The following is a 26218-nucleotide window of genomic DNA, read 5'->3' on the forward strand; positions in this document are numbered from 1 at the left end:
GAGGGGGGGTGAATAGGATGTTTATAAAACTTTTACCTTTTGAAAACTTTTACTAAAATTTCACCCAAGACTTATCCCTTGTTTAATTAAGTTTGAAATAGTTGAACTTAAACAATATTACAAATTAATATAAGTTCAAAAACCCTTGTTGATTAGCAAACTTAATTAGGTGATTTATAGCCTAGTTAGCAAGGTACCAATATTCAATCAAAACCAAAATGCTAACTACTCACTCAATTCCAAATATGTAAGAATGCAAGCACAAATAAATAAGAAAGTGAGAGGGAGAGAAAGATAGAGAAATACCAACACAAGTGACACAAAGATTTATAGTGGTTCGGCAAACGGCCTACTCCACTCTACTCAAGGTCGCACTTGAGGATTTCCACTATTGAGACCTCCACGACGCCCGGCTCCGAGGCTTTTACACTCCAAGGGAATTAGATAAGGATGCCCTTCCACCTTTACAATGACTCTCCTTCTCCGCCGAGTTCTAAGCGCTTTCTCCCAAGGGAATTAAACACGGATGCCCTTGCCACCGATAGAATAAAGAAGAAGATAAAAGCTTTGCCTCTATGTAGGCTACAATGCAAGTTGAAGCTCCAAAGATGCTCTCAAGAATAAACAAGTTTAAGCCTAAACCAATCTCAAAAGATTTTCTCAAATCAAGGCACAAAGAGTTTGGTTGGTGAGAGAATTTAACCAAAAATAGTTCACAAATGATTTTCTATGGTTTGTTGAAGTTGGACAATGTTCCTCTCTTGTTTTAGACCCATTAGATGGGTATATATGGTGTCCCAACTCCATGTGACCGTTTGGGGGGCAAAACAGTCAAAACTGGGTCAAAAATTCAACTAGCCGTTGGACAACAACGGCTATATTTTTTTGAACTCATAGTGTTCTCGGAGTTCCGAGACATTTCTCGGAGTTCCGAGCAAATTCTCGGAGTTCCGAGCAAAATTCTCGGAGTTCCGAGAATCCAAACAGAGCCTTTATTTTTAGAACCTGGACCATTTCTCGGAGCTCCGAGAATGGTCTCGGAGTTCCGAGCCTGGATTTCCAGCAAACAGTGTTTCATTTGAAAAATTCATATCTCCCTCATTTCTCGTCAGATTTCGATGTTCTTATACTCTACGGATATGAGAAAAATGAGAGCTATCTGGTAAAAATATTTTCAAAAAATATTTGAAAATGTTTTAAATAAGTTTTGATAGGATTTAGTTGCTGGTCCAGGTTGTTGCTTCGGAACTCTGTTTTATTCTTTCTTGTGTTGAATGCCATATGGGTCCCAACATGTTGGTACACCACCATGGCCATTCACTTATCCATTTAAGTCCTTAAAGGGTGTGTTAGTCTCTTTGAAAAACATATTTTAGGGGTTTTAAGATGTGCCTTGATCAAGAGAAAACACAAGAGAGAAAGGTGATACATACTACCCTTTTGAACACTCTCTTGAATGAACTCTTGAGCCAATCTTCATTTGATCTTCAATGTGGTTCTTGGATTGCTTGTGGGATCTTCACTTGAGCTCCTTGCTTTAACATCTTCCAAGGATGATGCCACCAATGTGTTCAAGCTCCTTTGCATGTTGATCCTCAAGCATGTGTTGTGTTGCATTGTGTAATGGCGATATGACATGTCAAGCATGTCAAGTTCCTGTCTAAGACACAACACTCAAGGCAACTGATCAGTCCATAAACGACTAATCAATTTGTATTTGTTAATCATCAAAACAAGGTGATTGACTGAACCCATGGGGAACCCTTGGGGAACCCTTGGGCTTACATATATAATTTTGGTTCAAACTCAAACTTGGAAAGTAGAAGAGTTATTTTCAGTCAAAGTAAAACTATGTTATTGATAGTTTTTGTATGCCTTGATAGTTGTTAGACCTGGTAAATCAAAAGCAGTATGTAAACTTATATGTTTACTAGAAATTCAGGTCAAGTGTTAATATGTATGGATTTTCAAATGACTGAAAATAACTTTGAACTATAGAAATGTCTATAGTTGGTATCCTGTAATGATAGAAGGATATGAAATGCCAGTTAGATAACTGAGCACACATGAATGAGTGAATGATATGCACTCATGGTGAGGATATATCTCTTGGGCAAGGATGCATAATTGATTCTATTGCGCCAGAATTCAATACATTGGGCTTTTAGGATAAAAAGGCAAATTGGCCTAGGAATTCGTTATTGGAAATTCCAGTTTGAAATAAGCCAAAGTTGTTTAAGTTTCAGTAGTGGGTTCTTACACTATTGTGGCCTATAACCAAGTGGTAAGTCAGGATATAAGTGACTTAAGGTGGTAATTTAAGGCAGTTACTCACAGATGGTGAAGTAACGAATGATGGTTATATTAATTCAAACCAAAAAATTTGGTTGAAAGATCTCGCGAGATAGATGATGGTTAAATGCCATAAAGGGATGGGTTAAAACCATTAACCAATGATTACCAATGATGGAAACTCGACTCAACGCTTGAAGAAACATCAAGTCTTGAGTTCAATGAGCCAAAGTACATCATTCGGAGTGATTGCAAGCACTATAATATATTTTATTTGTCATCTCAAGGGAAAGTGCTTGGTACCTGTAATGTGTAACAGAAGAGGATGAGCAATTGGCTCTTAATACGCTTGTAACAGGATGTTAGGGTGCTATAGTTACTGTAGACACCCCCATTTTGCTAGGCTTTAAAAAGCAAAAGATTCGGTAGTATCATCAATTTTTATATCCGTATTCAGCATTAGATTAGGCATCCATGCATTTTAGGATAGATTTCATTTCATTATGAGAGTTTTGAAGTTGATTCGCAATCCTGAAGGTCTCTAGAGGGTTCCTTTGGCCTTTGAAAGATGAAAGTTCAAGTTTCCAAGCAAATGAAAAAACTTGCTATTTTTAGAATTTTCAGGGTTTCCCTCATTTTTGCCTATTTTACACTGCAGGGGTATTTTGGTCATTCCTGATGTGTCTAGTTTGACCCCCGAGTTATATTTGAGAAATCTTGAGTGATTTTACAAATTTTGAAAAAGCTGCTATTTTTACAAACTCATGGGGCTTCCACATTTTCATCATCTTATGGATATTTCAATCATTTCTCATATGTCTAAAACCATCTCGAGGGTACGGCTGATGGATTATGAGTAATTTCGTAAGCTTTGGGAAACCTGCTAAATTTAGATTTCTCAAGATTTTCTCTTAGTCTTGCACTTCGGGGGTATTTTAGACATTTCCAAACATATCATATTTGGTCCCTAAGTTGTGTCTAAGTAATCTTGAGTCCGTTCATAAATTTTCAAAAATCTGCTATTTTTAGAATTTCTCAGGGTTTTCCCTAGTCTCGCCAAAATTCTAGCACCTTGGGGTAATTTGGTCTTTTCCTGTGTAATTCTTTTGATCCCCGAAATATGTCTGAGAGATTATGAATGATTTCCTGAATTTTGGAAAACCTGTTAAATTTAGAATTTCTCAGGAATTTCGCTTAATTTGGAAATTTTAAGTGTTGAGGGCATTTTGGGTATTTTTAGGGGATACCAAATGATTCTGTTTAATATTACTCACCGAAAGGACCCAATTTTAAAAGTTTATATTTTTGAAGTTTGACCACAAAGACTTTTCATTTTTAATTTTTCCCTTTAGGGGTGAACCAATCTGAGGGTATTTTGGTCGCATTTGGATGTCTAACAGTCAAGTAGGGGCATTTTGGTCCGAAAAGTTATTTCCCAAAAAAGATGGTCCGATCATGTATGAGGGATGCACCATAAATGTCAAATGGGTTGGGTCCATATATAGAATGTTGAATTTAGAAAAATTTTATTAATTTTTTACGAAAAAACCCGAAACCCGTGTGAAATGGCCCATTGGGCTAAAGCCCGCAAAGATGGAGCTCATGTGGGTTCACCCATATGAGTCAACCACCATGGTGGGCGGCCCACATGGTTGACCCACATGAGTTGAGCACCCACCTTGATGATGTCACAATGGTGACATCATATTTGTTAAAAGAAAAATAAAAAGAATAAAAAATGAAAAGAAGGAAAGAAGGAAAAGAGGAATGATTGCTTAAATATGTTTTCTTCCAAAGAACCAATGTGCAATGAGAATAACATGTCTTGATTGACAAGAACTTAAGATTTGAATAAAATCCAATTTGGAAACAAGAAAGAAAGAAAGCAAGAGGGGAAAATTGGAAACAAGCCAAAAAGGGAGCTCTCACATTGGAAATTGCAATTTCTCTCTTAACCCTAACTTTTTTTTATATAAAAAATCAAAGCAAACAATCCAAAAAAGGAAAGAAAAAAATCCAAATTCGTCCATTTTCTCTCTCCTCCCAAGAAATTGTTTTTTCTTTTCTCCCTTGAAGTGTGATCTCTCTCTCAAGTGTTCTTCAAAAAAGGAATTCTTGAATTCCTTCTTCTTCTCCAAGGCATCATACAATCAAGAATGATTGGAGTGTTCTTTGGGTCTTCTTCATCATAAAAAAGGGTGCGACAAAGCGTATACCTCGGATCTACGCACCCTAAAGACAAGGAGCGCGCTCAACGTGGTGGAAATAAAAAACAAAAGCAAAGAAAGAAAGGGAAGAAAAGACGTAGGATCCAGTGTCGGCGAGATTTTTCGGAATTTTCGGCTTTTGGATTTGGCGAGGATCTCCATCACAGGTAGGTGCACTATTCTCATATTTTTCCAGGGTTATTTGGAATTCTTTATATATTTTTGCATGGTTTTTAGCATTTAATTGAATTTAATTCGATATTATATGTGTGTGCTCAAAATCATGATCTACATGAGTGTTTCAATTCCGATTCGTCCCGAAATTTAATACACTGATTTATTTAAATAGACTAAAATAACCATCGGATTGGATCAGACATTGAATCAAAGGATTTTGAAAATTTGAGTGAAGAGTGGAATTTCATTTAAAATAATCGCTGAGAAATTACAAAAGTTGAAAAAATAGCTATCTCAGGATGATTTGTTTTGTGGAATTTCAAATTTTTTTTTGTGTTCATCACATCAGAACAAGGTTAAAGGACATTTTTCGGAGTCGTAATTTTCTCGAAAATCGTGTTTTAAAAATAAAAAGTTCTTCAAAAACATCTTTTTGACGAAGAAAAATAAAATATATACTAAACACATTCCAAAATTAATTAAATTTCGTGGAAAGATAATATGATACTGATACATTCTACCATGAATTTTTGAGAATTTTTGGATTTTGTTTGATATATTATTTAATATTTTCTTTGAAAATTATCGGATTTGGTGAAAATTTTTACTGACATTAGATCACAATTAAAATTCTCAAAAGTTTTAAAGTAGTCTTATATTTCATATTTCTTGCTGGTGTAAAATTTTTAAGTGATTTGGATTTTGTTTCCTAAGGGTTGTAGTGTAAATCCATAATCTGGTTTTAAAATTGAAAAATCCGAAATTTGTAGTAAATGGTTTTTAAAATTCATGAAAATCTCACAGCATGTTATGTTTATCCATATCTTATTTTTGTAGAAATTTCAATGAATTTAGATTTCCATTTCTAGTAGTTTCTGTGTTATTTTAACAATCTGGTCATATTATTGTTAAATCAAAATTAAATAGGAGATTAATGTAAAAATATGCAAAACTTTTTCAGTAAGCTACATACATTCTCATCTTGCCTCTGTAGAAATTTCAATCCATTTCGAATTCGTTTGCAATAAATTCACTTGTAAAATCACTCATGCGGTTTAAAATTGATAAAATCCACTCAAAATTGAAATTAATTAAAAATCATTATCAAAATTTCTAAAGAACCTTAAATTTTTGTTACATATTAATTCTTTAATCCATTGAAACAGAAATCTTAGGATCTTTAGATTTCCCTGGTAAAATGGCCAGTGCATCCATAATCGTATCCCAATTGCAACCGATCTTTGACAATTTGAATATTTAAGCTATAGCATGTTATTGGCTCCGAGGTTACTGTCCACGGAAATCCTGAGATATGCCAGGCAATAAGGTGCTATAAGATAAGTATTAAATTGCACAAGGAAAGAGCGCACGATTCCCTTCCTTGGATGCCATTCGAGGCCGAAATTGGAGAATCCTAGAACCTTTGGTATTCCGTAAATGTCCAGAAACCGAAAATCCTTGAAATCTGAAATTAATTAACTTCAAGAACTTGAATCAATTTATCTCATGTCTTTCGGAACCATTGGATTATGGTTTCCAATATAAGAACCATTAGAGCCCAACTTAGGAACACTTATGTCAGGTCGTGTCCTAGGTCTTAGGGAGTCTTAGGTTTTAAGGAGTCCTAGAGTTAGGAGTCCAGCCTTATCACGGACGTTTGCTATTGATAGCAACCGTGCCATAGGTCTAGTTACACTAGTCACCCAAATTTTCCCTAGGACAAGCCTAGTTACCTAGGATGTAGGTTAACCTGCATCAGTCTAAGGAACAACTTGCACTTAGATAGGATCATATAGCATCTTAGATGAAATCCTAGGATAATAAAATCTTCAACTTGAATTAAATAACTTCTCTTAAAACTGTTGGAACAGTCAATCCAGTCTAGATCGGTATCTTAGTTGAGTTAGGCATAAGTAGCTTAGCTTAGGTGCACCGAACTACGTCGACTCTGATCCCAGTGAGGCTTAGGTACGTAGGCAGCTTGGATGTCTGATGGCATACCAACCGCGAGTCGGCTCCACAACAAATTGTGGGGTTTTTGTACATTAATTTTCTTGTACATTCTTAATTAAATCATTTAGGATTTTCCATGAAATTAGAATCTTAGGAGAACTTGCACCTAGATTGAATCCAAACAAATTAAGGAATCAAGATACACATTTAGGATCCATAATGAAATTAGATCATAGGATGCATGTCACTTAGTTCGCACATTAATAGAGAGTTGAATGAGCCATTTAAAATAAATTTAAAAGAGTTAACTTTTGGAATCGAAGACCGATTATCGGGCGGGAATGGTGCATGTGGTGGATAACTCCCCATACCTTCCATTCTTGTAACCAGGTAGCGAGTCTAGATTTCTGGTTAATTATGGGTCCTAGATCCCACATCTAGGTGGCGACTCTGTCAGTCTCTTTTGTGTTGAATTCGGATTGCCTTAGTGATCCCAAGTTCACATAAAAGATGAATTAAAATCAATACTAAAAGAGCACACGCCAATCGCGTGGGTACGAGAGACCAAGAGAGAGTGTGGCGGCTCGCGCCCCACCCCTCTCGCGGGATCGGGGTCCCACAGTTTGGCGACTCTGCTGGGGACCACCTAACTTCATCAAAATTTCAAAAGATAATCCATTTAAATTTAATTTAACTGGCTCGTAAAAACTCTATACTTGTTAGATTAGTTTGTCTTGTTTTATTTTCTCATCACATCATACCCAAACTTAATCTAACAAAACCTGAAGGCATCATAGATTGCGCGAACTTATTGCACACACTTACATCACTTGCATCTAAACCCTTGCATCTCACATGCACACACGTCCTATTTTTTTGAACCCGGAGTGTTATCTAGCATGGTTGACTGGGATTTCATCACCTGGTGCCTCTATGCTAGAGAAGCATTCCACCCTTAGCCTAGTACCTTTATGGTACGTAAACGAATCTCTTGTTCACGTACTGATACGCCGGACACTGGTACAGTATATCGAACATGGATTCGCGCTAAGGGAACTCTTGGCCTTACCCCTAGATTAACCCACACATGCATGTAGTATACGATCACATGTGCGTCACGTGTGTGAGCCTAGTTTAGGATATCCTATCCATTGGTGTCTAGATTAGGCCGTGGTCCATCTTCCAATGGTCACGATCGGTCCTTAGATACACGAACAAAGTCATGAGTCGAGATTCTCTCTCCACTCCGATAGATTAGGATTAGGGTTGATGCCTTCAGGTAACACTGTTAAAATGTGCGAAGATTAAAAAACTTTCCCTTTGGGGTTAGGATATAAATCCCATCATTTCCAAAGATCTCATAGGATTAGTCATTCATGATCTATCCGTTGAAAGCAATCTTATGCTATCTCATCTAATCTTTTGATCGTGCGTCTTTCGTTCTTCTGTCATACGATTCAATCGTATCTTCATGCCATCCCCTAACTGGCAGGAGCAGAATCTCACAATCTTTCGATTATGCAATCTCATGATCTGATCATGCCTGGTCCAGATGATCCAATCTTGCTTGTACCCTTGGTCTCTTCCTCCTCTAGGGGCTACCTTTTTCAAGATTATTTTGTTAAGTCCTTCAGAGTTTACTCTCATAATCCTTGAGCTAGGGGCATTCCCCGCGTGCTATCATGTCATCATTGTTGTGTTTATTTGTTTTGAGGAACCATCACTTTACTTCCCATTCCTTACCTAGTCGTATCATAATTATCATGTCAATCATAGAAAGGAAAAATTCCCTGAATGTCAAGCTTACATCTCGTGTTTATTGTTTCTATGTCAGGATTGTTCACTGCTGAAAATCCAGGAAAGCTTCTTGGGTTTGAATCTATTCGTGGCCAGTGAAGAAGCTAATTCCCCATTTTCTTTGGAAGTCTCTTTATCCACTTTTTCCTACCTATGGCAGATTCTATGGAAAATTTTCAACTCTTTCATGTCACAGAAACCCTGGCAGCTTGGATGTCTGATGGCATACCAACCGCGAGTCGGCTCCACAACAAATTGTGGGGTTTTTGTACATTAATTTTCTTGTACATTCTTAATTAAATCATTTAGGATTTTCCATAAAATTAGAATCTTAGGAGAACTTGCACCTAGATTGAATTCAAACAAATTAAGGAATCAAGATACACATTTAGGATCCACAATGAAATTAGATCATAGGATGCATGTACTTAGTTCGCACATTAATAGAGAGTTGAATGAGCCATTTAAAATAAATTTAAAAGAGTTAGCTTTTGGAATCGAAGACCGATTATCGGGCGGGAATGGTGCATGTGGTGGATAACTCCCCATACCTTCCATTCTTGTAACCAGGTAGCGAGTCTAGATTTCTGGTTAATTATGGGTCCTAGATCCCACATCTAGGTGGCGACTCTGTCAGTCTCTTTTGTGTGGAATTCGGATTGCCTTAGTGATCCCAAGTTCACATAAAAGATGAATTAAAATCAATACTAAAAGAGCACACGCCAATCGCGTGGGTACGAGAGACCAAGAGAGAGTGTGGCGGTTCTCGCCCCACCCCTCTCGCGGGATCGGGTCCCACAGTTACAGGGGCACTCTTAAGCCTACATAAGTGAGTGTGAAGGTGGTGCCGCTTTCTATGAGACTTGGCTAGTCTCTAGAGCACTCATGAAACCGAGATACAAACACAAGGCCTATACACATGTCGGCTCTTAAAAACTGCCTAATGAGATGAAAACTTATGTGTGAGATATGTCCAGTTAGCCAAATAGAATAGCTGGTTCAAAGATACGTCTACCATGCAATTCTGGCTAACTTTGATGTGTCTTCACTAAGTGAAGGTTCAAATCGTAAGATACCTTCATTTATGCGTAAGATTTCCAAGCTTGATGAGAAAATTTTCTTTGATTTTGAAAATGGTGGGGGATTGTTGGAAATTTTCAAAATGTTTTGGGTTAAGTCAAAATATTTGAAGTGTTTTTATCAAAAGGAAACAGAAAATTAAAATAGATTTTCAAACAGGGCCGGGTCAACCGGGGGTTCCCGGGCGACCGCGGATTAGAACCTGGAAATATGTGTGATTTCCAGAATGGTATGGCCAGTCGACCGAGGTAGGTCCGGTCGACCGCAGTTATTTGGATCGAGAAAAAAAAAGAGACAGAAGCATGTCAGCGGACAACCGTGGAGGCCCGGTCGACTGCGGATGTTCGAAAATCTATCTGTTGGGAGAAAATAGACATGGCTTTTCACTTCCATATTTTAACTTTTCATCATTTCTTTTGCTTCCCAACAATCATGGATGATTTTCTAACATAAGAGACACCTTGTGGATGATCGAAAACCTTTAAATCGCAAAGAGGTGCGATCGAATGGTTATTATTCAAACCAATCCAAGAGATATCTTGAAGGGATGTTTCCCTTAATGAAAAGACATCTATGGCTCTATAAAAAGAGCAAAAAATCTGTCTTTTTGGAGTTAGTTATTGCTGGAATTTTCTCTTATGAAATCCCCTACTCTCTTGTTTACTCTCATGTTTTAAAGATTGAGTTTTATATAAAATAGTACACTAAAAACTGCAGAAACAGTTTTAGTGAATTTCTCTAAGGCTTGTAATTCTCAAATGGTGTTTTGGGTTTGATTTCGCTTGTGCAAAGCGTCATCAAACATTTGTAGGACATTCATACAAGGCTTCATTGTATCTTGGAGGCAATTTGCGGATCCCTATTGCACACTACAGGTGGGGGCGAATATTGTCTTAAGGAAAACAATTACGCTCCTTGAAGCATTACTACTTTTGATCTTAAATCTCCATCAGCCACAGATCCCACCAACAAATCGAGTAGTGAGTGGGATCGTAACAGGGATTCAACGGTAGATCTTGCAGAACCCACAAGTCGGCCCCATTGCGATTATTGGTTCGTAGCCAATGCTACAATCACATTGACTCAGTGGCCTCCATCGAGACGTAACCCTGAAGATAACCATCAAATCATCATACCCCTAATCACATCAAATGTGCAAGTCCTTTCTCCAAGTCCACATCTACTGAGTTGAGTCCTACGGGGGTGGGCATCAACTACCCCCAGGGATCACTCACGGTATACCTTTCAGTCAAGCAATGTTAGCCCGCAAATGCATTTGCTGAAAACATTTCAAAACTTATTTTGTAAAATCCTTTTGATAAACATTTTATCAAATCCACCTGGCCAGGTATTTTTCTATGCCTACTGCTCTACCAAAATCGTAGATGTTATCCTATGAAATAGGTGGAGAATTCCATGTCGGGTATCACTATTGACTTCGAAGGTTTGTCCAACACTCTAGTACTACCATCTAATGACTCCAAGAGAATCACGGTTAGATAAACCAAGAATGAGAGTGAAAATCCAAGGGTAGTCCCGAATTGGCAATGAATGAGGACTGAGAATTGTTAGGTTGCTAGCAAGTTTTAACCTTTTGAAAAACCTCAAACCTAATTTTGAAATTAAGAGATCAACAATGAAATTCAAGCACACAAGTTAAATCTAAAGGTGCAATGCAAAATAAAGAGCTAGAGTTCAAGAGAGAGTGCACCTGAGATTTAAAGTGGTTCGGTCCTCAAAACGCGAGGCCTACTCCACTCCACCAACCAAACCCGTTGATGGCTTCACTATGTGATCTTCTTAACTTCGGCGAAGATCAATGCCAATTACAAAATTCCAACTGCCTTTAACCTTGGTGGCGATCTTCACCACGGAGAGTGGGCTACGCTTCTCCGAACACTCGCCCGATACAAAGTTCTTGAATAAGAAAGAAAGAACAAAAAAATCCCTCACAAGGGTTTACAAGAAGTAGAAGATGTACAAATGTAGCCTATGATCTAAATCCTAATCTTAGAGGATGAGAGGCATAAATAAGCTTTGATTCACTCTTTGAATGTTCAAGTAAAGTTTAAGAGTGTTAGGATTGATCTTTGGTATGTTAGAAATACCCATATTTATAGGAAAACCAAAATATGACCGTTCAGTGGCATTGTTGTAATTTCTGGAAAATTTCCAACGGCTAAAAATCCGACCGTTATAGTGTTCTCGGAGTTCCGAGAAAAAATCTCGGAGTTCCGGGAAAACAAACAGAAGTTGGAAATTGTCTACTGGACCATTTCTAGGAGCTCGGAGGATTTCTCGGAGTTCCGAGCTCGAAGCTCCGAGAATTCTCTCGGAGTTTCGAGAAGCCTATCAGCAGCAGATTTTCAACTCTTGTTTCTAGGCTTCCAATATTTCACCAACTTGGGATTGTTATGAGGGTTCCAAAGTGTTGGAACACCACAAGGACAATCACTTATACATTTTAGGGGTGTGTGAGATTAACTAATTTATGCCTCTAAAATCTAAATTAAGATTGGATCTATTACAATCTAAATTGACTTCGATCTTCAATGCGATTCTTCAAGTCTTCAATCGTCTTGGACTTCAATGTCTTTGGCCTTCATGATGTGGTCCAATGAGAGCTTCTTTGGCCTTAATCCAAGCAATCTTGTCTTAGCACCAATGTGATCTACAACTTAGACAATCAAACACATTAGTGATCATAAATCACTTGTGTATTGGAATCATCAAAATAAGATGGGAATGCCAAGATGGAAACCATTGGGCTTACAGAGAGACTCACCAACAGACCAATATGACCCCTTAGGTCAAAGGACATGTAAAGGGTCATGTCTGGTAGAATAGCTCAACTATCTCCTGTCCACAAGCTATTCTAATGTTATCCCGTTCAGTATACAATCTTATTGTCATACACATTCTATCTTACTTAGGGTCCACTACCCGAGTGATTGAGATAAGTCACTCTACATCTCGTGCATGTTGGCAAGATAGATGCTAGTTGTATACAGAAAGAGGTGTCCAACCTCAACCCCAACTAGGTACTATTAAGATCTGCAAAGAACTGGAATCCCATATCTCCCTACTCCATAGGATTTGTGAATCTATGAGCATGGGTTCCCTACTTTACTTCCTAAGAAAAAATACGTGATAATAGCAAGTAACATATCATGCATATTTAGCTTTTAGTACCCATAAAAGTCATGAAAAAGAAACTTTTACTGATTAATATGCAAAATACACTGGGTTTTAGGGCACCAACTCTAACAGTAGTCAGTATTTTGATTATTTTATTGATGACTATTCACGTTATACTTGGCTTTATCTGTTGCAGTCTCTTTATGAATTTTTACGTGTTTTTATTGAATTTGCTACTATGGTAAAACTCAATTTTCCAAATCCATTAAAAAATTTCATTTCGACTCTGGTGGAGAATACATGTCAGCTGCATTTCTTGTTTGTATAAAAAATGAAGGTACTCTTATTCAGTTGTCTTTCACTGATACACCCGAACAAAGTGGTATCACGGAATGGAAACATCGTCATATTATTAAGACAGCCAGAACACTACTTCTCTCATCTTTTGTCCCCAGTAAGTTCTGGGGTGAAGTTGTTCAAACTTCGATCTATCTCTTTAATCGGATTCCCTCATCCATCATTGCTGGCATATCCCACTTTGAACATCTTTATCAATCTCTTCCTTACTACTCTGAACTTCGAGTGTTCAGATCCACATGTTTTGTACTTCATCATACATGCGAGCGGCATAAGTTGAGCAAAAGAAGTGCCATTTGTGTGTTTTTAATCTATGTTGTTCAACAAAAAGGCTATCGTTGCCACAATCCTAAAGCAAAAAAATTAAAAATTTCTCTGCATGTTGTCCTTTGGAAAAAAATACCATTTTATTCCCTCTCCTCTAATCCATCATCTGAATTCTTTAACCTGTAGGCCCTTTTCCTGATGTTCCTTTTAACATCTCTTGTGAGTCTCCTAACAGTTCCCCTACTCTCCCAAATCTTACAGCTCCTGATTCAGCTATTGACCAGTTTATGACTGACACCAACAAGGTTACCTCTACAAGTGATCCACCACATGTTGTTCGTATGCATCAGTACCCACAACATGAACACCATCCGCCAGCCAAACTTAAGGATTATCATTATTTTTTCTCTACTAGTTTGTCTCTTCACGAGCCTCATTCTTACCGAGAGGCTGCCTCTAACCTAAAGTGGCAGTAAGCAATGACAGAAGAGCTTACAGCCTTACAAAATACTAATACTTGGGACATTGTAGATCTTCCTCCTAGAAAGTCTATTGTAGGGTGTAAATGGGTTTATAAAATCAAAACCAAATTAGATGGATCTATTGAAAGGTACAAAGCACACCTTGTTGCTAAAGATTTCACCCAAGAGTACGGAATTGACTATGATGAGACATTTGCCCATGTTGCTCGTATGACGACTGTCCAAACAATAATTGTCGTTGCCTCTACTCGACACTGGTCGTTCCATCAAATGATGTTAAAAATGCCTTCCTAAATGGTGATCTTCATGAAGAAGTATACATTTAGCATCCTACTGGTCTTTAACACAAGCCTCGATAAGTTTGCAAACTTCATCGTGCCTTATATGGTCTCAAACAAGCACCTCTCTCCTGGTATGAGAAATTTCATACTGCCTATGATTTTTCTATGCTCATCCAAAGATCAACTTGTGGATTCGTCATTCTACTTTTATATGTTGATGATATGGTTATTACTGGTGATGATCTACGTGACATTAATGACGCTAAGAATCATCTGCACAAATGTTTTGATATGAAAGATATCGGTACTCTTCGTTACTTTCTTGGGATAGAGGTTCATTCCACGTCCACTGGATATTTTCTTTCGCAAGTCAAGTATGCATATGATCTTATTAGTCAAGTCGGTCTTACTGATGCTAAGGTAGTACACACTCCTCTTGAATTAAATGTGAAGCTTCGACCTTCTAATGGTAACCTTCTTCCTAATCCTACTTTGTATTGCCAGTTGGTCGGTTGTCTGAAATATCTCACCATTACTCGACCTGATATTAGTCTTGCCATCCATATTGTCAGTCAGTTTATTACCGAACTTCGCTTTGTTCATTTTGCTACCGTTCTCAAGATTTTACGATACCTTAAGGTCAAGATGTTTCAAGGGATCCTTTACACTTCCAAGTCATCACTTACTCTTCGGCATACTCTTATGTTGATTATGCTGGTGATGTTACTAATCGACGTCCCACAAGTAGATTTTGTGTCTTTCTTGGAGATTCTATTATCTCATGGAAAAGTAAGAAGCAAACAGTAGTTGCTCTCTCCAGTCCTGAAGCTGAATATCGTGCTCTTGCCCATTCCACTCCAGAAGTTATTTGGTTACCGTGGCTTCTCCATGACATGTGTGTTTCCCTTTCTAATCCTACTCCTCTCTTCTGTGATAACAAAATGCTATTCAAATCTCTCACAATGATGTTTTCCATGAACGCACCAAACACATTGAAGTTGACTATCATTTTATTCGTGATCATGTGTTATGAAAGATGATTTCCTTGCTGTTTATACCAATAGAACATCATATCCTTGCTGTTTATACCAACAGAACATCATATTGCAAATTTATTTACCAAGTCTCATTCATCCTCTCATTTGTGTTTTCTTATTTCTAAACTTCAAATGCATTCAAAAGCATTTTCAGTTTGAGGGGATGTGTGAACGGCAAGTACGGATATACATTCTATGTATATCTTGATTGCCGCATGAACGGCAAGCACATATGTTACATCATATGTATATCTTGATTGGCTTGATTGTAGTATAGCTTGATTGCCTCATTGCCTTAATTGTCTATTATTTCCTGTTTAGAACATTCCATGTATAGATTATAGCTGTTTAGTTAATAGTTTCTTTATTTGGTTCTTGTAAGATCTATAAATATCTGTAACCATTGTCTATGAAGACACAAAATTAATACATCCAATTGATTTTCTCTTGCTCTATTCTTCACTATTTCCGGTTGTCACAAATTACACTTGGAAAGCGTGTGACTTCTTCAATCTTGCCCGGGTATCTTAAACAACCTTCGTTTTTCCAACAAATGCTCCAATCTTTGAATACTACAGATGGAAAACAGTTATACTTTCTTTACTTCTATTAAGAAATGCTTGAAAATCTGCTAATGAGCTCTTCGATTTAAAAATATAATGTAATCTCAAGCCCAATTTATTTGTTTAATTGATTAGAAATGAAGACTCTAATCAGTATACAGACTAACTTGTGAAATCAACGAGGTACATTTAAATAGATTTGTAACCATGACACAAGATTTGAACACCTGGGTTCAACGTTCAAAGCAGGGCCCAAAGAAAAAAGAAAGATAAATAAAAAGGAAATTATATATGCATCTCTTGTTTTGATAAGAATACTACTATCTTTATTTAACATTTTTCTATCATGATGTTGATTAATACTTGAGACTTATGATGTCCTATAATAATTTTGGGAATAAGAAAGTATGAGATTTTATATGGTGTAAGCCCTTATAGTCCTATATTTTTCAAAAGAATAATGTACGGACCACATCATAGGATGATCCAAACCGTCCATGTGATCGAACACAACGTAAATAGGTTGTGCCCAAAAATCATTTCTATAGGATGATCCCAACACTCTGATCTATAGAGGAACTGCATATTATGGAAACATCTATAGATCGGATGGCTAGGATCATCCTGTGGAAACTATTTACGTTGTGTTCCATCACATGGACCGTTTGGGTCATCCTATTGAAATGGAGTAAAAATGGTGAGGCCGTTAGATCACGCCATGTGTCGCCCTCGCATCAGAGGAATCTAATTATGATTAAGAAAGGTGCTAAGACATGGCATAGCCACATGATCTCGCCATGTGTCACCTCCCCGCCACCAGAATCTTAAGCATAATTACCCATCATTATGATTATGAATAAGATGACACGACAAAGCCATGCACGCCGCCAAGCCGGGGGCGGCCCAATCCAACGAAAGAAGGCTTTTTCTCCAAAATGATGATAGATGTCCACGTGGCATCCCATGAAGGAAATTTGCATGCAAGTAAGAAGGATAAATAAGCGATTAAACTCTGGAGAAAGGGGGATCCAACAAAAGGGGTAGGGAGGGAAATTAAATTCCTAAACCAAGCGCCATTAAAGGGGAGATTTAGCCGCCATTAAGACCATTCAATTCCAAGCAAAGAGAGGGCAAAAAGGTGTTCGACGCCCGCTCCCTCCTTCCTACTCTCCACTTTCAAGCCATCCGCCCAACTTATAGAGAAAAGGCCCGCGCATTAGTTCTGGTAAACTTGATCGTCCCCCTATCATTTCTTGTTGTTCATCATACGGTTGGTCCAGAATCTAACTTGGGTGTCGAAGTGGTCGTCCGGGACCCATCCCAGACCACCCTGGCCCCTTTGCTTGTGATTGCAAATACCAACGGAGGCACTCTACCCATCGTGCGATCGCAAGCCCATATTTTGGCCCCATACACTCTACCCATCGTGCGATCGCAAGCCCATATTTTGGCCCCATCATATTGGCGCCATCTGTGGGACCCGTTTGAGCCTGAATACTTCGTGACAATGAGAAACCACACCCAACAGCAAGAAATAGGGGTAATGACCAAGAGCCAGGCCCAACATGCACAAACTCATGTCTCTAACTCCCGGGAGCAAAACTCGCATGCCTCGGGCCAGCACTTGCCTACCTCCAGCACACCACAGATGGTTCTCACCATGAAAATGTTCAACGAACTTCTTCAGGAGCTCCTTCTACTGTTGCCCCTGCAAACGAAGGCCCCCGGTTCCTGAAGTTCCCCCAGCCCCACTCGAACGGACTGAAATCTACGAAGAAGACAGTGGGGAATCATACGAGGAACGTCATCATCGATGAAAGCGGGAACCAGTCCAAGCTGCCTCTCCTTCTACAAACGGCCCTTTACCTCCCCTAGAGGGAGCTCCCCCAACTAGGGGACATCGACCAGACGCTGGAAAACCAGCCAGTCAGAGCCACGCCAACCCCACCAGGACAACTCGACTCCAGGAGTTGCCCCCAGTACAAGCAGAAGAGGTGGCTACCTCCGCACAACTATTATGTTTGGACCAACTGCTGACTTGCAAAGGCAGATCCGAGAAGTCAAACGAGAAATGAAAAAACCAAACACCAACGACATCCTAGACGAATGGGAAAGAGAAACAATGTCCCCGTTCACATCGGAGATTATAAAAACCACTGTAGAAACAGGGGTAGAGATCTTTCTCGATTTGGTAGCTATGATGGGACCACTGATTCGCTAGAGTTCCTCCAGACTTTCAGGAGAGTAATAGCGCTTCGAGTCTCGTTTGACGGATTCATGTGCAAGGCCTCCGCCTCCCTCCTAAGAAAAGCCGCCAATGACCGGTATCTGCACCTGGAGCCGGACTCCATCAGATCCTTTCACGAATTCGAAAGAAAGTTCACGGCACGATTTGCTAACAACCGCCTCCGTCATGACCCGGCGAACGCTCTCTTGGCCCTTCAACAAGGAAAAAATCAAACCTACTTCATGCAGAAATTTAATGCCAAATTGTCCCAGTTCACCAACATCGACGTCCAGATAGCGGTCGCAGCCCTAAAGCACACTACCACCGATCAAAACCTCAAGGAACACCTCACTCTCAAGCCACCGCGGGATCTACAAGAGCTTGAGTCCAAAGCCAACAAGCTCATCCGAGCAGAAGAAGCATGCATACGGGAATGGGGCCGAGCAGGCCCCGAGGAAAAGAAAAAAGAAGACACGAAGGGAGCAAGGAAATCGCAGACCAAGGAGAGGTCAGCAAATAGGAACCCTATCCCCATTTTTGAAAGGTTAGGAAATGCCCCCTTAAGAGTCCCGCTTTCCCATGTCCTGTTCGCCATCAGAGATCAGGGCCTCCTAACTCCTCCGAAGAAAATGAGCACTGATCCAAAGAAGCATCTCGCCGGAAAGTTTTGCGATTTTCACATGGACCATGGCCATCAAACTGACCATTGTTTCCATCTTAGACTCTAGGTGGAAAAGCTGGCCGAAGAAGGCCACTTGAATCAATATCTAACGAGCCACGTCCGGATCGAAAGCCTTCACCAACAGACGTATGCACGTCGCTCTTCTCCCCCAGGCAGATCGAGAAGCCGACACCTGTCCAACAGCCGACACCGGTCCCGCAGCAGGCACCGGTCCTGAAGCAGACATCTGTCCCAGAACCGTCACCGCCACTCCCGACATCATCGATCCTCTAAGAGAGAAGAACCCCCCGCCAAGCGCCTATCCCCGAGCAACCTACCATCGCTGGAAAGATCAACGTCATAACAGGAGGGCCCGCAGCAGGAGGACCTACAACGGCTGGCCGACGAGCGTACGCGGAGCGAGTATTCTCCCTGGAGATGCCTTCAAAAAGGGCCCAGACATACCCGCCCCAAGAAGACAAGGTCATCTCTTTCTCCAGTGAAGACTACAAGGGCCTGCAAGTCCCTCACGACGATGCGTTGGTTATCAGGCTGATCATCTCCAACTATGATGTAGGGAAGATCCTGGTGGACACAGGGAGCTCCGTCAATGTGTTGTACCTAGGGACCTTTGAAGAAATGAAGCTCGGTGAAGGAAGGCTAGGACCTGCGGAATACTTGATATATGGGTTTTCGGGAGCGTCAGTACAAGTCAATGGCAAAATCGACCTACCTGTCACCTTCGGTATGTACCCCCTCCAAAAGACCATTATGGCCACCTTCCTGGTCGTAGATATACCGTTCACCTACAGTACCATCATCAGGCGACCGGTGCTGAGAGATCTGGGGGCGGCGGTATCTACCCCTCACCTTAAAATAAAGTTCCCGACTCGGACGGGGATAGGAGAGGTGGCGGGCAGCAGATGATAGCACGCCTGTGCTACTACGCAAGCTTGAAGGGGAGCAACGCCCAACAGAAAATTTCACGATCGGGGGAGAGGACCCTCGAGAATGAGCCCGCACAGTTAGGGGTGAGCCAATCGAGGAGCTGGACTCTATTTCCGTATCCGAGGACCACCCTGAAATGGAAGTCCAGATAGGCTCCCTACTAACGGGCACCCTGCGGGACCAAATGATTAACTTTCTCAAAGCCAACGATGATGTATTCTCATGGTCTACCTCTGACATGCCCTGCATACCCTCGGAGATCGCAGTTCACAAGCTGAACGTGAACCAGGCCCTCAAGCCCGTCCAACAAAAGAAGAGGAACTTCGCGGTAGAGCGACAAACGCATATCAAAGCTGAAGTGGAAAAGTTGCTACAAGCCAGATTCATCCGGGAAATCCGGTATCCCGAATGGCTATCCAATATAGTCATGATTAAAAAAGCTAACGGTGGTTGGCGGGCCTGTATAGACTTTACGGATTTAAACCGAGCCTGTCCAAAAGACCCCTACCCTTTGCCACGCATAGATCAGCTAATCGATGCCACTTCCGGGCATGAACTTCTCGCCTTCCTAGACGCCTTTTCAGGCTATAACCAGATAAAGATGCACGAGCCAGACATCACCAAGACAGCATTTATCACCGACCAAGGCCTCTACTGTTACACGATAATGCCTTTTGGGCTAAAAAATGTTGGAGCCACCTACCAAAGGCTCATGAATAATTTGTTTCAAAAACAGATAGGCAGGAATGTAGAGGTCTATGTAGATGATATGTTGGTTAAGAGCCTTGAAGCCGGGGAACACATCTCTGATCTCATAGAGACCTTCGACGTTCTACGACGAGCCCGGATGAAACTTAACCCGACCAAATGCGCCTTTGGGGTGACATCCGGGAAATTTTTAGGCTTCATGGTCAATCAGAGAGGCATTGAAGCCAACCCAGAGAAGATTCAAGCTATTCTGAACATGGAGCCTCCGGCGATCGCGGTAGAAGTGCAGCAGCTAACAGGGTGAGTTGCCGCCCACAGTCGTTTCATGTCCAAGTCGGCCGACAAGTGCCAGCCTTTCTTTAGGCTCTTGAAGAACATCCGGGAGTTCGAATGGACCCCCGTCTGTCAAGAAGCATTCGATGCTTTGAAGCAATACCTCTAAACACCCCTGATGTTAACTAAGCCTGAGCTCGGAGAAGAGTTATTTTTGTACCTGGCAGTTAGTCCTACAGCGGTGAGCGCCGTATTGGTCCAACGAAAAGACAAGGAAGAACGTCTGGTGTACTACGTGATCAAGATCCTCCATGGCGCGGAGGTACAGTACCAGAACATAGAGAAGTTCGCCTTCGATGTTGTTACTGCTGCCCGGAAGCTCTGCCCTTACTTCCAAGCCCATACCATAGTGCTTTTAACGGATCAGCCTCTACGAAAAATTATACAAAAGATGATAACAGCTGGGAGACTAGTTAGTTAGGCAGTCGAGCTGGGAGAATTTGACATACAGGTTCGACCAAGACCAGCTATCAAGTCTCGAGTTCTCGCAGATTTCATAGTGGAATTCACTGCCCCCACCCCAGGGCCCACAACAGTGGAAGAGACCGAGACCCCCTCCGAGTCACCAACCCCTGGAAACGGACACGCCGAGCCCGAACCACCGCAGAAAGTAATGAGGCCCTCTGGGTTCTGCACGTGGATGGTTCGGCGAGCAAGGGAGGATGCGGAGCGGGAGTGGTACGGGGCCGAATGAGTTCTCAGCAAAGTATGCCCTACGGTTAGATTTCATAGCCTCCAACAACAAGGTTGAGTATGAGGCCTTGTTAGCCGGATTAAGCCTAGCCACAGAACTAAGCGTAAGGAAGTTGAAGGTTTACAGTGATTCACAGCTAGTAGTTGAACAGGTAAATGGGACCTATGAAGCCAAAGAACTCAGGATGAAATGATACCTCGAAAAGGTGAGAGAAAAGTTGAAAGGAATAAAGGAAGTGGAAGTTCTGCAAGTGTCGCGGGGCATGAACGCCCGCGTGGACGCCCTCTCCAAAATGGCCTCTAAAGAGACTTGTGATTTCGGCTCCATATACATCGAAATATTGTGGGACCCGATCCCGCGAGAGGGGTGGGGCGTAAGCCGCCACGCTCTCTCTTGGTCTCTCGTACCCACGCGATTGGCGTGTGCATTTTTATTATTGATTTTAATTCATCTTTTATGTGAACTTGGGATCACTAAGGCAATCCGAATTCCACACAAAAGAGACTGACAGAGTCGCCACCTAGATGTGGGATCTAGGACCCATAATTAACCAGAAATCTAGACTCGATACCTGGTTACAAGAATGGAAGGTATGGGGAGTTATCCACCACATGCACCATTCATGCCCGATAATCGGTCTTCAATTCCAAAAGTTAACTTGTTTGATTTTTTTTTTAAATGGCTCATTTAACTCTATGTTAGTGTGCTAACTAGGTGACATGCATCCTATGATCTAATTTCAATGTAGATCTTAAATGTGTATCTTGATTTCTTAATTTGTTTGAATTCAATCTAAGTGAATGTTCTCCTAAAATTCTAATTTCATAGAAAGTCCTAAGTGATTTAATTAAGAATTTACAAGAAAATTAATATACAAAACCCCACAATTTGTTGTGGAGCCAACTCGTGATTGGTATGCCATCAAGCATCCAACCTGCCTACGTACCCAAGCCTCACTGGGATCAGAGTCGACGTAGTTCGGTGCACCTAAGCTAAGCTACTTATGCCTAACTCAACTAAGACATCGACCTAGACTGGATTGACTATTTCAACAGTTTTAAGAGAAGTTATTTAATTCAAGTTGAGGATTTTATTATCCTAGGATTTCATCTAAGATGCTGTATGATCCTATCTAAATGCAAGTTGTCCCTTAGACTAATGCAGGTTAGCCTACATCCTAGGTAACTAGGCTTCTTCTAGGGAAAGATTGGGTGACTAGTGTAACTAGACCTATGGCACGGTTGCTATCCATAGCAAACGTCCGTGATGAGGCTGGACTCCTAACTCTAGGACTCCCTAAAACCTAAGACTCCCTAAAACCTAGGACACGACCTGACGTAAGTGGTCCTAAATTGGGCTCTAATGGTTCTTATGACAGAAACCGTAATCCAACGGTTCCGAAAGACACGAGACAAATCGATTTAAGTTCTTAAAGTTAATGAATTTCAGATTTCAAGAATTTTCGGTTTCTGAACATTTAAGGAATACCAAAGGTTCTATGGTTCACAAATTTCGGCCTAGAATAGCATCCACAGAAGGGAATCGTGCGCTCTTTCTTTGTGCAATTTAATACTTAGGTTATAGCACCTTATTGCCTGGCATATCTCAGGATTTCCGGACAGTAACCTCGGAGCCAATAACATGCTATAGCTTAAATATTCAAATTGTCTAAGATCGATTGCAATTGGGATACGATTATGGATGCACTAGCCTTTTTTCCAGGGAAATCTAAAGATCCTAAGATTTCTGTTTCAATGGATTAAGGAGTGATCATGTGATAGAAATTTAAAGTTCTTTAAGAATTTTCATAATGATTTTCAATTAATTTCAATTTTTCGATGGATTTTATCAATTTTAAACCGCATGAGTGATTTTACAAGTGAAATTATTGCAAACAAATTCGAAATGAATTGAAATTTCTACAGCAACAAGATGTGATGGAATGTAGCTTACTGAAAGAATTTTACATATTTTTACATTAAGCTCCTACTTAATTTTGATTTAACAATAATGAGACCAGATTGTAAAAATAACACAGAAACTACTAGAAATAGAAAATCTAAATTCATTGAAATTTCTACAGTAGTAAGATATGAGTAAACATAGCATGCTGTGAGATTTTCATGAATTTTAGAGACTATTCACTATCAATTTCGGATTTTTGAATTTTAAGACCAGATTATGAATTGAAAATTTTACAGCAGCAAGAAATATGGAATATAAGAATACTGTAAAAAATTTGAGAATTTTAATGGTGATTTGATGTCAGTAAAAAATCTCATAAAATCTGATAGTTTTCAAAGAAAGCATCAAATGATATACCAAATAAAATCCAAAAATTCTTAAAAATTCATGGTAGAATGTATCAGCATCATATTATTTTCCCACGAAATTTCATTAATTTTGAAATCTGTTTAGTATATATTTTATTTTTCTTCGTCAAAAAGATATTTTTGAAGAGTTTTCTATTTTTAAAACATGATTTTTGAGAAAATTACGACTCTGGAAAATGTCCTTTAATCTTGTTCTGATGTGATGAACCCAAGAAAATTTTTAAATTTCACAGGATAAATCATCCTGAGATAGCTATTTTTTTTAATTTTGTAATTTCTCAGCCATTATTTTAAATGAAATTCCGCTCTTCACTCAAAATTTCAAAATCCTTTGATTAAATGTCCGATCTGATCCGATGGTTATTTTAATCTATTTAAATAGATCAGTGTATTAAATTTCGGGACGAATCGAAATTGAAACACTCATGTAGATCATGATTTTTAGCACACACATATAATATTAAATTAAATTCAATTAAATGCTAAAAACCATGCAAAAATACATAAAAAAACCAACTAATCCTGGAAAAATCTGAGAATAGTGCACCTACCTATGATGGAGATCCTCGCCGAATCCGAGAGCCGAAGAATCTAAAAAAATCCCGCCGACGTGTACTCCAATACGCTTTCTTCCTTTCTTTTTCTTGTTTTTTTCTTCCCCACTGTGTAGGGAGAGAGAGGGAGAGATAGAGAAGGAGAGAGAGAAAGAGAGAGAGAGAGACCGAGATATGGTGTGATAGATAGATAGAGAGGTTGGGAGTGTGAGAGAAACACAAAGATGGAGAGAGTGTTACGCAGAGAGTGAGAGTGTGAGAGAAACACGGAGATGGATAGAGTAATACACAGAGAGCGTGAGCGCGAGAGAGAGCGAGATTAAGAGTGTGAGAGAGAGACACCGAGATGGACAGAGCGTGACACAGAGAGGGTGAGCGCGAGAGAGACCGAGATTGAGAGTGTAAGAGAATGAGAACAAAAAAAAAGAAAAAAACAAACGAGACTCTGTTTTTCTTTTTCTTTTTTTTGTGAAATAAACAACAAAAAACAAACCGATGGAGGGGGCGAGAGAGAGCAACACAGAGTGGTAGAGAGAGGGGAAGAGGGAAGCACAGAGGATGAGAGAGGATGGGTGAGAGTGTAAAAAAACAGAGTATGAGAAGGGAGAGGAAAAATAGAGGATGGTGTGGGAGAGCCGATGCTCTGTTTTAGAGGAGAGATGAATAAGAGATATAGAGAGATGGCTGAGGGTGTGCTCTGTTTCTTTAGAAAAACGTGAGTGTGAAACCAAGAGATGAAGAGATAGAGGGAGAGACAGAACGCGAGAAAAACAGAGTAAGGGAGGGGGAGGGAACCGGCACTCTGTTTTTGCTCTCTCTTCTTTTTTTTCTTTTTTCTTTTTACTTTAAGAGAAACATAAAGAGGGAATATGAGTGACACAGAGATGGTGAGGGATATACGGAAAAACAGAGGGTGGGTGCGGGAGATGGGAAACAAAGGGAGAGGCGATGGGGAATACGCAGAGCTAGGGAGGGCTTGAGGGAGATGCGTGTGGGGACGATGGAGAAGAAACCGAGGGCCCCTTAAAAAGGCACGGTTTTTCTTTTTTATATTGATTTTTTTTTCTCCTCTCCCGTGAGACAGAGTTTTCTTTCTTTTTTTCCATGTCCAACCTCCATTCTTCATAATAGAAATCTCCTTTTAACAGAAACTTCCCTTTTCTTTTTTATTTTTGGTTATTGCCCCATCCCACTATGGCAAATTTCCATTTCAGATCGGCCATTCCTTTTTTTCATTATAGTAAAATAGAAAACCGATTCCCATGCATTGGATTACACGCCATAAATCAAGATATTCACACATCCTTCATAATTGGAATTTCTCTTTAATAGTTACGGATGCTAATAATGAAGAATGAATTTTCATAAGATAATCCAAACCGTCCATTCGATTTGGCCGCCACGTAAATGAGTTGCACCCTCGAAATTATCTCCATAAAAATGATCTGAACTACCTAACCGATGGGTCACAACATGAATGGTCATACCCCACAAATCAACCATTGGATGATCCAATCCGCCCAATTAGTGGGCCGCAATACAAATGGGTTGGGCCCACAAATCATTTTTCATGGGATAATCCGAGCCACTATTGGATTGGGCTAAAACCAAAATGGGTTATGCCCCAAATCATTTCCTTGGTTTGATCTGAATTGTCCATTGGATCGGCCATGGCATAAATAGATTGTACGTCTAGAAATTAACACCTTGTGACGATCCAATCCATCCAACTGATGGCCCATCAAGTGAGTATCTTAGACCATCATAATGTAGGCCCCATTCCATGTCGGACGAACTTATTTTTTTTTGTAAAATTTGATCTTTGGCAACCATAATGACCTTTATAGATGACTCAGATGTTCTTTAGTTGGGCCAACTTACTCGATCCAAAGCTAATAAAAATGCACAATGCGGCCCCACCAAATGGGTCCAAATTCTCTCTAGTTTGGATTCTTCTGAATAACCCTTCTCAACACTTGGCGGAAAAAATCAGAACATTGCAGAAATGACCGGAAAGATTGAGAAAACATATGAAGCGGACACGGGAATGGAAAAGACTAAAAAACCGACAGCGAAACACTAACTTCTTCTGTTGATTAAAGCGGAGCAAAATGGGGGTGTCTACAAAT

General features: G+C 40.1%; 2 protein-coding genes across 2 annotated transcripts; both read left to right on the forward strand.

Annotated features, from left to right (window-relative positions):
• Positions 1-17737: 17737 nt before the first annotated feature.
• LOC143888950 (uncharacterized) lies at positions 17738-18586 on the forward strand. The gene has a single exon (XM_077393330.1). The coding sequence runs from the start codon at positions 17738-17740 to the stop codon at positions 18584-18586; it is 849 nt and encodes a 282-aa protein (XP_077249445.1).
• Positions 18587-18957: 371 nt separating this feature from the next.
• LOC143888951 (uncharacterized) lies at positions 18958-19446 on the forward strand. Its single transcript, XM_077393331.1, has one exon. It carries the CDS (start codon positions 18958-18960, stop codon positions 19444-19446), a length of 489 nt encoding a protein of 162 aa, XP_077249446.1.
• The last annotated feature ends 6772 nt before the right edge of the window (positions 19447-26218 follow it).

Source organism: Tasmannia lanceolata, unplaced genomic scaffold (genome assembly GCF_043159265.1).
Source record: "Tasmannia lanceolata isolate RefF3 unplaced genomic scaffold, GAP_Taslan_0.1 ptg000012l, whole genome shotgun sequence".
Taxonomy (NCBI): domain Eukaryota; kingdom Viridiplantae; phylum Streptophyta; class Magnoliopsida; order Canellales; family Winteraceae; genus Tasmannia; species Tasmannia lanceolata.

Coding starts and splice junctions, on each gene's coding strand:
- LOC143888950 (XM_077393330.1), top strand. CDS start 17,738: ATGGGAAAGAGAAACAATGTCCCCGTTCACATCGGAGATTATAAAAAC.
- LOC143888951 (XM_077393331.1), top strand. CDS start 18,958: ATGCCTTCAAAAAGGGCCCAGACATACCCGCCCCAAGAAGACAAGGTC.